Source organism: Typopeltis vanoorti, chromosome 18 (genome assembly GCF_054136105.1).
Source record: "Typopeltis vanoorti isolate ZY-2024b chromosome 18, IOZ_Tvanoo_1.0, whole genome shotgun sequence".
Lineage (NCBI taxonomy): Eukaryota > Metazoa > Arthropoda > Arachnida > Uropygi > Thelyphonidae > Typopeltis > Typopeltis vanoorti.
In genome coordinates, this window is record NC_143566.1 from 11454809 (window position 1) to 11468604 (window position 13796).

General features: G+C 35.8%; 1 protein-coding gene across 3 annotated transcripts in view; it reads right to left on the reverse strand.

Moving 5' to 3' along the window:
• Nucleotides 1–13796, reverse strand: part of Opa1 (Opa1 mitochondrial dynamin like GTPase) — a 712584-nt gene that overhangs the window by 89218 nt on the left and 609570 nt on the right. For all 3 annotated transcript variants that reach the window (XM_090408405.1, XM_090408403.1, XM_090408406.1), the window contains one exon: nucleotides 2159–2245. In XM_090408405.1, coding sequence (XP_090264531.1) covers nucleotides 2159–2245 — 87 coding nt within the window. The remainder of the gene's footprint in view (nucleotides 1–2158; nucleotides 2246–13796) is intronic.

Below are 13796 nucleotides of genomic sequence, written 5' to 3' on the forward strand. Positions count from 1 at the left end.
TATTATATGGAAAACAGTTCACAGTTATTTGTCAAGCCTACACATGAGAGCACAAAACCTATAATAGTAGTTCCATGTTTAGGATGAGGTGAGAGTTGGGAAAGATAGAAAGAAGCTATTTTAACGGAAAAGTTGGAGTATGTAACTGTTGGGGAACGCAGTGCAGAAAATTGTTACAGAGAACAAAAGCAAATGGAGTTAAGAGGAAAAGGAGAGCAAATTCATTGAGTTTGTAGTAGGACTGTTAAGGAATGTTTGGCAGCTGCTGCTCATTTTAACAGATCCATTAGAAAAGAGAGACAGAAATGATAGCTGCCAGTTTGTGGGGATAGGGTCCACAAAAATACCTACACAAAAGATCCTTCTGTGAAACAGTGGTTGTAGTGGGTTGGTGAGAGAGAGAGGAATCATCTAACAGCTGAATCACTCTCCTCTGGAGAGAAACAAGAAATTTTAGGGAGGTTTTTGGTGTATCTGTATATGAACAGTATTCTAAGATTGCATGGATTTGAGATTTGTATAGAATTTTGGCTGTATGAGAGAAAAGTAAATAAAAGGAAATATTGCAATATTGATAATTTATTAACTATTTAAATAGCTAATAAATTGCAATATTGCAATTCATTATTTCTTCAGTTGTACCATTGTGTTATTTTATGTATAACATCACCGGCTCTTACTTTTTCAGATCAATCCATTGTTCGCATTCTACTCTGTAATTAACTATTGTCACTACTGATGGTGGCCTGTAATTTGGTAATTTTGTAATTGAATCTTCTGGTCTTTTCCAGTAAAGTGACCATATCACTTTTTTTTTTTTTTTTTTTTTTTAATCAACCCCACACCCAAGAGGTCCCAAAACCAATGATCTGACAGTGCTGTGTGTATATTTTACTTACTTCCTAATTAAGAGTTAAATTCAAATTAAAAGGAAACATTTGAACTAAAGTATAATTCCAACCTTCACACAAATTCATATACCAGAATCTCACATATAACTTAACTTTTTTTTATTAGCTTTAATAATTATTTAAATCCATTAAGAAATTGAGTCTTTAAACACTTTGCAACCAAAATAAAAATCTAGAATTTACAAAAAATTCCAAATATATACAACATAAAATCAGCTATTTATCCATGCATGTGCTATGTGTTCTTCAAACTACAAATTCAGACAACACAAAAAACTAACTATATAGCTTTCCTTCAGTTTTCATAAGCTAAACATTATCCCTATATGAAAATACTTCCAGAATTTCAGTTTCTTGCTTCTTACAGAAACTTTTATTCCTTCTTGAATTCACCTATATGAAAGCAACATAATTAGTCAAACTCCTTAAATCCTATATCATGGAACACTGAATAAAACGTAGCTTGTCTTCATCCAATGCAATTGAGTAACTTCACTTTCTATATGAAAGTAAAAACAAACTCCACTGAGTAAACTATGAAAAACCACATCAACAGTTTTATCACTTCAGAACAACTTTGCTTTTTGTATGAAGAATCAACTGCCTCATGTGTAGGCTTGATAAATAACTGTCTTCCATATAATATTCCCAATAAAGCATAACGATTACATTGAATGAAAAAGCACTTATAAATACAAAAAAGGCACCGAACATCATGCTAGAATTACATATTTATGCTTCTCAATTCGAACAGGTGAATTCCAAGTGAAATGTTCCATTTGACAAAGATGCTATGATTCATATAAGTTTCATATACGATTCATATAAAAAAGGAGAAATAGGAGATATTTTGAGATTTCATGCCTTCCTGCATCTTGCGATGAACTAAGTAAAAGTACAGCTCACAAGAGCAAACACATAGAGACCAGGAATAGTTTTTGTTACGGTGGACAGTTTGTTATAGTGAATTTTTTTAGCATTTCTGATGACCATGGGAATCTGTATATTTCAACAATATATTATAGTGAGTGAGTTTGCGATAGTGAGAGTCAGTCATAACTTAAACTTCTAACTTTCTAACAATACTGGTGTTTTTTAATAAAATATACACAAGACTACTAAAATCTGTAGAAAACACAATGGGTGTTAGAGATGGGATGGTTCATTTTTGAAGCTAAGTGCATCAGTATAAATTAGTGGTCAATTCAGATTCAATGACAAAAAGGTTATGTGAAATTATAACTTACAAATTCATTATCCACATCAACATTCTGGGTCTGGAGATTTTTTCGAATGGTGGTAAGTTCATCAATAGCAAGATGTGGACTATGGTTCTGAAAAGATGTAAAACTTATATAAAGCAAAATAAAATTGAAAGTTTGGTCATTGATCATTGTATTATGACAAAGAAATATGAAAATCTGAGATGAGAATAGACAAATTTATAATTCAAAAAGGTCCATGATGCAATTAACCTACATGAGAAATAAAAAGTCTAGTTGTAATCTCATATTGTTGGCTGGTGAATTTTTTTTCATCATCATCATGCTTGTCAAGGATTTAGGCCTAGAGTGGTCTGTTCCAGCCTTAGAAGTCATCGTTAAATCTTTTAAGAGGACATCCTGGTTTTCTTTTTACTAATGGTTTGTAATTTAAGGCTTGTTTAGGTAATCTTTCTGTTTTCATTCTTTCAACGTGTTTCATCCATTTATATTTTTTAATTTTTTATATTACTGATTCCTGGTTTAGTTCTTTTGGGGGACCTCTAACCTCTAGAGAGCATGTCCCCTGGGTGGCATATAGGGAAGCCCACCATATAAATGATAGGGTGGTCAATATATTGAATAAGGACTCATGGACCAACAGGGCCATAAGGGGCAATCATCTCATCTTGATTGTAAGGGAAGTGGCACTCCCATGGTCCCCTAGCTGGATCTATCCAACTTAGAGGAAGATTCACTCACTTTAATCTTTCCTATAAGGCCTTGTCAGCCAACTATTCTTATTTTATAACCCTTATGCTATTAGAGTACTCGAGGGATATGGGGTCTTTCCATTTCTGGAAAGACCTATATCTATGTCCCCCTCTATAAACTACTCTATTATAATCTACTCCTTCCCCTTCAATATACCCTATTCCTATTTAAACCTATGGGTTTAAATCTGGAAGAAGGCCAGTTCAGAAGCCTTAAGGTAGCAGCCCTACCACTGGACTATCCATAGCCAGGCTAGTCACCTGGCATGAAGAACATTATTCTACTTTTAAGCCAACAGAGAAAGGTAATCGAAGTGAATTTTTTTATTTTTTTTTACATAGCTAATTACCAATAGTCTTGAAACAGTTGACAATTTACAGAATTTATGAAAGATAATGAATTAAGCTTCTTTGACACATCATAACATTACCTTTATTGACATCTTTTGTAGGTCAGCTATGTATTTGATTCATTATCCATCAAGGGTTCTATCTAAATATCTGAATGTTACTGCTTTTGCCTCTATTTTTATTCCTAGTTTATTTTCATAATTTTTTTGCCTTCATAAAAAAAAGCAGAAGAGGATAATTGTGCATCAAATTATCCTCCAGTAATGTTTTTTAACCTGGCATTCAACAGATGCCCTGTGGATCCATGAGTGTGGACCCAAGGAATATTCACATTGAGTAGATTCTCTTCATCAGAAGAGAATAAAGTATTCCCTTTCAGTTTTATAAGCTCAAAAAATGTGAATAATACAAAAAACTTAAATACTTGCATTTACAAACTGCTTCTATGTGAATTCACCATGATATCAGATGTGGATAAGTTATGAGGAAAGGGGAAGGCACATGAACTTTGTGATATGAGAAAGGAACCAAGGATATATGGACTGTAGTGCAGTAGCTTCTATAAAACAGTTAATCTATAGAACAGCATTTTTCAAACTTTTCCTACGACAGAACACTTCACAAATCCTGAAATTTTCACGGAACACCATGGTTATTTTGTAATGTATTAATTAATAATTGTTAATTTAGCTGATTTATTATTATTAATTAATAATTGATCATTAATTAAACAAACATCATTAAATTAATTTGTGCTGATTTTTATTGACATATCCCATTCTGATCACCAAAAATTGAATAATATTATTATAAGTACTTACAAGTGAATGCAGACTTTTTCTGCTGTGTGCTGGTAGTTTTCCCCTCCTTTTGTACATCCTGGAGATCACTTTGTAGGCTGGTGGTGAATGACTTACTATCTATTGCATCACAAACACCTTCAATAAGAGATTTCTTAATAAGAAAATTAAACAAAGTCCCTTGTCTCTTATTCATATTAAAATTTAAATCTGCAGGCCTATTACTTTTAAAAAATCACGGCACTATGGTTTCAAAACTTTCACCCTACAATACAAACTTGCAAAGAAAGTATTCAGTATTACTAGATTTGAGAACCAGATACAGACTACCTTGATCTTCAATTTTAGTGGAAAAATTTTCTTTATACTTCCTTGCTGATTGGTCACTAACATTTGCAACACAGATGTTATTTCTTTCAGTTTTGAGAACAGAGGATACGCTGCCCATTGTTGTAATCGGCTTGCAGGCAATTTTTATGATCGGTCATAAACAGCAGTATTCTCTTTCCCAATTGTTGAAAGGTTTCAATGTGTGAAAATTACCGATAATTCATGAATACTTCCAAATTTTAAAAATACATGGCTTGGTCATTAACATTTGCAACACAGATGTTATTAGGCATTCTCTCAGCTTTTCGACATATTCACGAATATTATTCTCTTCAGAATATTTCCACTATAAAATATTTATTCATGAAAAATGCTTAGAAAACTAAAATGACAAATTCCAGGAGAACTTCTCACAGAACACAGTTTGGAAAACCCTGCTATTGAATATTTTAGCATCCTAGTAGTTATGCAGCTCAAACCAATCAAACTGAAATGAAGGAAGTATATGTTAATAAGTTTACTTAAATCACTTTCCTCTCTTGAGAAAGTTATTTTTAAATTGCTCAACAATCACTACCCATAAAACAGTTGGAACCTTGAGATGCTTTTTTAGAGTAAATCCTTGTTTTCATACAGCTGCTATGCTGGTTGCAAATGCAAGTAATACTGTTCAGGAGTGAACTTCAGAGCAAATTGTCTTCTAAAATGGAAGAACATGAAGTTCTGTTCTTAAAAAAAATCTGAAACCTTAACCATGTTAATCAGATGGCTTGAGTTTCATGAGCAAATAGGCTACTGATGCTATATTACATCATATCAAAAGTTTAAGCATATTGTCAAAATAAAGAACCAGAAAGATAAATAAGAATAAATTATTTAGCAAACATAAAATAAAAAAAAAATAAAGAAACAGTTATTTATATTTGTCACACTCACAGAAAAGTCAACTTCCTTGCTTCTTATTTTTCCTCAAATTCTTCCAAAGACAATCTTCCTGAATGTCATCCTACCAATTCAAATAAATAATGTTGGAAGTTTTTTTTTTTCTCCCCCCACTTGGCAGACTATAATAAATTTAGTTTAATCCTTTATCCAAGCAAGCAAACAAAGTTTGCACCTGAAGTATCTTAGGACTGAGGTAACTCGTGGTAAAGGTGGACCAAGCTCTCATCACTCCTTGTCTTAGTATCTCCCATAATGCAAAGCACATCTCCTTGCAGACATGTAAGGGAAGGGCCACTACCCAGACCGGTTTCAACCTTTATTGAGGTCTTGTCAGTGGGAGCGAGATCCAGAGGTGGTGATACCAAGGTGGATGCAATGGAGAAGTCATATTTACCTATACGAGTTGCCAAAAGGTGTCTCACCTTATAAATTACTCTGGATTTAGAGAAAGATGTTGGAAGTTTTTTATTCCACTTGGTTAGACTATTAATAATTTTAGTTTAATCCTTTATCCAAGTGTAAGCAAACAAAGTTGATGCCTCATTGGATTTTTCATAAAGAGATCAGAAACTGGATAGCAAAATGTCTCATTGTCTTGATGGAATTTCCCCATTCATTTTGAAGGTTTGTGCTCCAGATTTGACTACTGTTCCATATTGCTTTTTTTTTTGTCTTCTAAAATCGAAGAACATGAAGTTCTGTTCTTAAAAAAATTACATCAGTTCTTTTTTCCATTACTTCATAATAGTAAAGGAGAAAATTCAACTTCTATACTACCTTGAAGCTACTTAACACATACTATCAACATGAATTTGCCACTGTCACACACTTGTGGTGCCATAGAAAAGGTTGGAAAAATCTGAAGTGGCTGCTTTTGCAGTATTGCATTTGGCACAAAGGTCTAACAATTACGTACTGATTATATGATCTGTTTTCTGCAACTGAACTGCCAGCTTTGTCTTGATTCAGAAAGTACCTCCATAGCACAACTGGAAGAATGATGGGACATGAACCTTTTAGCTGGAAAAGACCCAAGTTTGATTCTTGTTGTGAAGATGCTCACAATTTTTCAGTGTTACTTATGGAAATATTCCTACTAATAAATGGATAATTAACATTTCTGGATGCCCACTGACTGATGCTAGTGTGCTGGCATCAGTCAATGGGACTAGTGTGCTAGCTAAAGGTAATGATTTTATTGTCGTACCTATATCCATTCCACATCTCAATTTTTTGCATAATATTGAATGCAATCTTTCTGGTCTTTCAACTGATTATACTAACAAACTGTACGTCGAAGTTGCTGCCTCAATTTTTTTTTTTGAAGCATAATTTACATTCTACTGATTTTTATGCACTACTTTCACTAAAACAAAAAAATCATATATCTATTTCAAAAGCAGATAAAGGAAAAGATATAGTTTTAAGGGATAAGGCCAACTATGAGGAAGGTGAGTGTCATTTTACAGGATACTTCAACCTATCAAGAAATTAATTATAACCCTATCAGATTAGACAAATAAGCTCTTTGAAGTTATTAGCTGGAATGAAAATACTCTGAAGAAGTTACACACACATTTTGGAAGAATTGCTTGTTTATATGGTCTTCCAAAAATCTACCAAGAAGATTATCCTGTAAGACCCATGAATTGTATTGACTCTCAGACATATAGGATTGCAATGTTTTTTCATGTCTATTAAGTGCTCAGATTGAATAATCCAGATGATTCACCAAGAATACCACACATTTTTTTAAAAAAATCAACAGTATTTTAATACAAGAGTCAGACATGCTAGTCAGTTTTGACTTTGTTTTTGTATTTATAAACATTCCATTGTTTAACACTATCAGTTTTCTATATGATAATTTCCCTCCTGGTGTGTGGTAAAGACATTTGAATCTGTAATGCAATCAGGATGTTTCAGCTGGAAAAACAAGATCTATAAATAGATTGAAGGCACAGTCATGGATCTCCACTTTGGCTAATAATTCTTTGAACCAAATGGAAGATACTTCATTTTTATCCATTTGACATGGTGAACCCAAAAAGTGGGTTGAGGATGAATGTTTTTATTCATTCATCCTCAACCCACTTTTTGGGTTCACTATGTCGACATTTTTGGCATCTGGCCTCATTTTGAAGTTGAACTCAACATTTTCCTAGAAAGGACCAAATTTCCTACAAAAGCCTTCAAACAGGTATTCAGTTTGCTGCAGAAAAAGAAAGTGATGTTAGTTTACCCAAGAACACTCTTCTTACTTGCACAGCCTCCAGTACTTTGTCAACCTGTGTTTATTGGGAACTTACCTTCACTGGTGGATATACATAAAAGCAAAAAATTGGTGTTGTCAAGTCATTAATTAATAGGGTGCATAATGTTTACTCTTCTCTCTTAAGCTTACAATAAGAGCTTTTCATTATAAAAAATTTAATAGAATTAATTATTATTATTTCGGGCGACTCCAGGAGTCCTTAGACTCATCGAGGGAGGCCCTAAACATCATGTCCACACAACTATGCGATTACATTCTCACAGTATCTATCATACCTTGTCTTGAACTCGTTCACCGTCATAGCACCCACAACAGACTCTGGCAGCTTATTCCACTCATTTACCACTCTAAAAGTAAAGAACCCAGCTCTAACACCACTGCTAACCACACTCTTGCCCAGCTTCCATAGGTGTCCCCTAGTTCTCCCACCACCAGTCCTGATCTCAAAAATATCCTCTGAATTAATTCTATAGAATCCCTTTAGCAATTTGAATGTCTCAATCATATCTCCCCTCCTCCGCCTATCAACTAGTTTCTGCAACCCACAAATCTTCAACCTGTTCTCATATGTTTCATTCCATAGACCTGTTATCATCTTAGTCACTCGCCTCTGGATCCTCTCCACCTCCTCCCCATCAAGAAGGAACTGAGGTGACCAAATCTGGGCACAGTAGTCGAGATGAGGTCTTATCAAGGCTCGGTACAGAGGTACAATAACTTGCTTGTCTCTGCTCGTCAAGGTATTTTTCAACAACCAAGTGAGTTGATGAGCTGATTTAGCTACTTTTGCAGTGTGCCCCCTAAACTTCATCTCCCTATCCACCAACACTCCAAAGTCCCTGGCCTCATCAATCTCTTGGAGTACAGTTCCACCAATGTGGTATACTGCTGCTAATCTTTTCACCCCAAAATGCATAACCTTACATTTTGTCACATTAAATTGACATCCATTCTCCTTAGCCCAGAACTCCAATCTATCTAAGTCATCCTGCAAGACTTTGACATCTTCTGCATTCACTATTGCCCTACCCAACTTTGCATCATCAGCGAACAAATGAATTGTTCCACTTAGATCCTTCCCTATATCGTTAATGAACAGATTAAACAGCAGTGGTCCAAGAACAGAACCCTGCGGCACACCACTAGTCACAGGCCGTCTTTTGGACTCTACTCCTGAATAAACTACTCTTTGATATTTCTCCATCTCACCAATCCTATATCCATTCCCATATGTTGTAGTTTACGGATTAGTATTCCATGTGGTATCCTGTCAAACGCCTTTGCCAGGTCCAGCAGTATCACTGTAAACCCATTTCCCTTATCCAGTTCAGCCGTCACCTTGTTATAAAACTTGAGCAAGTTACTGAAGCATGATCTACCCTTCACAAAGCCATGCTGTCCCCTATACAGTATCTCGTTTTCATTAATCCATTCCTGTATTTTTCCCTTGACTGCTTTCTCTAAGACCTTGACAACGACTCCTGATATGCTGATCGGTCGGTAATTTGCAACCGTAGTCTTGGATCCTCCTTTATGCAGTGAAACTATTTTCCCCTCTTTCCACACCTTCGGGACTAAGCCAGACCTGAGACTCAGATTAAACAACATGGTGAAGGGCACTGATAATTCTTTAGCCGCTTCACGCAAAAGAGGACAGCATAGGGATAAGGCGTTATTGAGCTATTAAAGCTCTGATAATGGCAAGAGGGTAACAGCAATAGCTGAGCCTCAGTTAGGACTTCATTGGCTACAGCATTGCCATCCATTACCCTACAAGGGTATTAATCACCACATCCCACAGTCCTAGTAAACAGCAATAGTCCTTATAAGGACTGGGTTAAAGAGGCGAAGCAAGAATGCTTTTTGATTAAATGGGTATTGATTAAATTTTAATTAAATGGGTATAACTCTCACCAATCGAAAGCAAATGACTCCAACATCTGTTTCTTTGCCAGATTGCAGGGTGCCCATACATTTTTGGCATCTCTGATCCTATTGGCAGTAATATGAAGAAGTTTCACCTCAATCTCATATTTTCCTATCAAAAAATTTCTCATCTCTTACTATCTATAAAAGATAAACTGTCACTTCTGTCTTTAACTGGTGTTTACCAGGTCACTTGTGAATGTAATTTAACAAACTTTGGGCAGTCAGGTAACTTACTTTGTTGAAAGTTTTTTCATTTGGTTATAAATTAAGGATGCCAAGAAATTATATTTATGAGTTAATAATTTCTCCAAGTATAAGCAAACAATGTTTGCACGTACAATGAAACCAAGAATATAATTTCAACAATGTTTGTGCGTTAAGTATCTTCATGACTGAGCTACCTGTATACAGAGGCTAATGACTTCACATCAATTGTGGTAGATTGAATTAGTGCTTGTCTCTCCTCCCCCCCCCCCCCTCTGCAACAACGCTTATACAGCCACTCCCATACAAGAGTAGTTTGGCATTAAAGAAGTCACAGAGGCTGTCAGCCTTTGTGACTTCTTTAATGATTCCAAATATTATTATTATTATTATTATTTAACACTTCCAGGGAGTCCAAAGACTCATCGAGGGAGGACACCTGCTCTACAGCTCTGTCTCCACCACTCAATCCTCCGAATGACCACTACTATACCAACACCATCTACTGCCGACCACCACTAGTATTTCCACAGACAATCACAAACATCCATGCCCATGGCAAGATTCGAACCCGAAGCCTTTTGGCTGGACAGCGGATATGCTAACCACTCGGCCAACCAGGCTGGCCAATATGAATCCTATTAGGATTCATATAACTGGAGAGTTCGGGTTTATAATTTATAAGTTGATTTTGGGCCATTGCTGAGGTTTTGCAATAATTTCTGTAATTATTTGCCACCATCTATAGTTTTGTTCTAATTTATTGTAATTAAGAGAGAGCTAGAGAACAGAACTCTAGGTTTGATTTAATATCCCTCCACCCACCCACACAATAAATAGTGGAACTTCAGCATACAATGTGGATTATAATATAAGCTTCTTTCTTTGTATCTATATGTGTATACTCCAGATGATGACTTTGGTATGAAGGTCAAAATGTTCAAGTTATTATTTTGGTTTATGTTAAACTGAAGTTTTACTGTAACACGGTAGTTGTTTCCATAATTTTTTAATAATGAATGTTAATGTGTTAGCTGTTAATATGAAGTCCTTTAAATCTCTTTTTCTGGCTCCATTTTTTCCACAGAATATGCTCAATAACTTGATGAACTGGAATGTAACCATGAAACCTAAATGTTACCATGGGTAGCATCCTTGTTTTCTGGACTTCAAAAAGTCCATAAAGCAAAGATTTCATTATGTCCTGTGTGGATTGCATTGGCTCTCCTTGCTACAATATTACTAAACACCTTTCTAAATTACTTAGAAGTCATGGAACTGATTGAATGATGGAAGCTTACATGTCAAAAACCTTTGCAATATCTAGTGCAACAACTGATATTTGCAAAATTTTCCATAGTATACTTATCCAGAGTAAGTGACATAGGTGAGCAGATCTCTTGTTACATGACAGAATCCATACTGGCAGTCATTTATTAACTTAGTACTTTCAAGGTAGTGTAGGAGTTGAGTGTTGATGGTTCTCTCCATTACTAAGGAGAGATTGCTGAATAACTGATAGGATTTGTCATCCTTCTTGGGAATAGGTTGGACATCTTGGCTAATTTGATTATACATTTCATTATCACCACCACCACATTTCCTAGTCTATAACATTCAACCAAGTATTTGATTCCATTCACCTCTATCTCACACCATACTGCCTCAAAACCACTGGCACTATTTCCCTCTTGCATCTCTACTTTGTATGGACATAACTCTTTCTCTATCATCAATAGCACTCCCCCTCCCTTTTTACCCTTTCTATCCACACGAAACACATCATACCCTTCCATCTCTATTCCTGTCAGGATGTCGTCCTCTTCCAACTATGTCTCACTTATTCCGACAATCTATGGGTGAATAGACGCAATTAATGCAACCATTTCATCTGGCTTGTTTCTTATACTTCTAGCATTTGTATACAAACACAACAGCTCATTTCTGGATCTACAGATAGTTCCACTGATACCACCCACTCGATGTGATCTCTCAATGCTCGAATGGGGCCATTTCCCTTTCTGCTTATTCATTTTAAAACCCTTTTCAATTCCAACTGTTTCCTCTTGATCCCAGGTCATCCTATTCCTTTCTACATATGCTCTCACCTCCTCTCGGAGCATCCGCCTTTCTCATGCTGTGTGCCCCTGTCCACCCTGAGCCTCTCCGTTTTCCTGTTCCTCTTGCACACCCATTCTCTCATTTTCTATACTCCTACCACGCACGTCCTCATTCATAACTACCTCTTCAATCTCTCTCCTAACTTACTCTCCCACATCACTTCCCGCTTGATCTGATTTATTCTATCTCACTCAACTCACTTTTCTACCTTCCAGCAGCAACAAGCGACTCACACCATAACCACTCAAATGCAGCCCATCGCTCCCATACAGCTCACTTCATCCCTCAAACTCATTCCACACATTAACAAACTGCACTCCTGTCTCCTCACACATTTCAGCCAGCATATCATTCATAATCCTTGCTCTCCACCTCATCTCACCACAGTCACCCTTCCTGTCACACTATTCTCTTTTATCTTTCTAAGCAGCCTCCTGATATCCATTCTGACACTCTCTTTGTCCTCTGTCAAATCATTCATACCAATTCAAACATTAACTCCTTTGCTCGCTCCGTCCTCATATCCAATGCCTCAATCGCTCTACTCATTTTACCACCTGGAAAACATACCTTTGCATCTTATCATCCAGCACACCTTTAATAATGGAGTTGCCATACAACGCCACTCGCTCATCTTTCGTTAACTCTTTCTTGCCATCATGATTTGTTTTAATATTTTTTAACCAAATTTTCTTAATTTCATTCTGCATCCATTTCATCTCTTTCCTCATCCAATCCAATTCGACTTCCGAATCTCATGTCATATTCTCTCTATCATTCAGATTTTTCTAATTTTCTAACTGTCAACCCCCCTCTTCTTACTTTCTCTCTCATTCATCCTTCTGTGTTTTCGTACTTTTGGTCCAACATGCATCCAACTTTCGCTATCATTCATTCTTTCGATTTTTTCCACTTTCAATTCCTTCATCATGGCATTTCCAGTTTCATTCGTTCTCTCAATTTCATTTCCTTCTGCCACTTTCGTCCTTTTTAACATCTGTTACGGATTTTATATTATTTGTTTTCTTTTTCACCAATTTTTTAGCATTCTTTCACACCATCCTTCTCTTTCGAACGTGTACTCATTTTCCCCACGACATTCTCACTACTAACACTTTCTGTCATCAATTTCATATTTGCATTAATCAATTCCTCATTCAGGTCACACTTTGCACACACCCTCCTTCCATCTGCCCTAAACATCCACAAATCATTTAGGTAATCAAAAGAATACATATAGCACAACTCACACTTAACGAAACGACTGAAGTCTAAATTAAAATCACGGAATGACAAAGCCGCTGTTATATATTGTCGTATGCACCATTTTCATGTCGTTGTTACTTTTCCTTAAATAATTTACTTCCCTTATGAATTTACCTCTCTACAATAACTACAAGACTTACAAAATTTCCCTGACTCTAATATCTGTATTACTTCTTATGTGTTCATTCTATAAGGAAAGCAAATTCTATATCTCTAGCTGATTTCTAATTTTACTCACGTGCTTACCCTGACTGTTAAAGGTTATTCCTTGCTAAAAGAAACAAATCCTCTAATTTCTTTCTGGGGCCATCTCCTCTTCAGATATTGACAAATTTGATTTTTGAAGCTGCACCAGCCAATATCTTAGAATAGAGGGGACTCTTATTCAGGGAGACTTTTCCAGACTTTTGGTGCACATAGGTGAATAAATTTAGTGCTTAAACTCATAAATGAAACGCTTTACTGTGGCTAAGTAAATTCTGGTTTGCAGTCGTAACCTCTATAACAACATGTTATACCTTTCTTTCAATTCCCCCTCGCTATGGTTCAGATTAATGAGTGGTAGTTTTGATTCATATCACAGGCAAAGCTCAGGTATAGAAGAAAAAACATATTTATTGGAATCTAAAGACATACACTTAGATCAATCTCACTTTCAATTAGTTCAATGACATGCTAAATCAAACTGT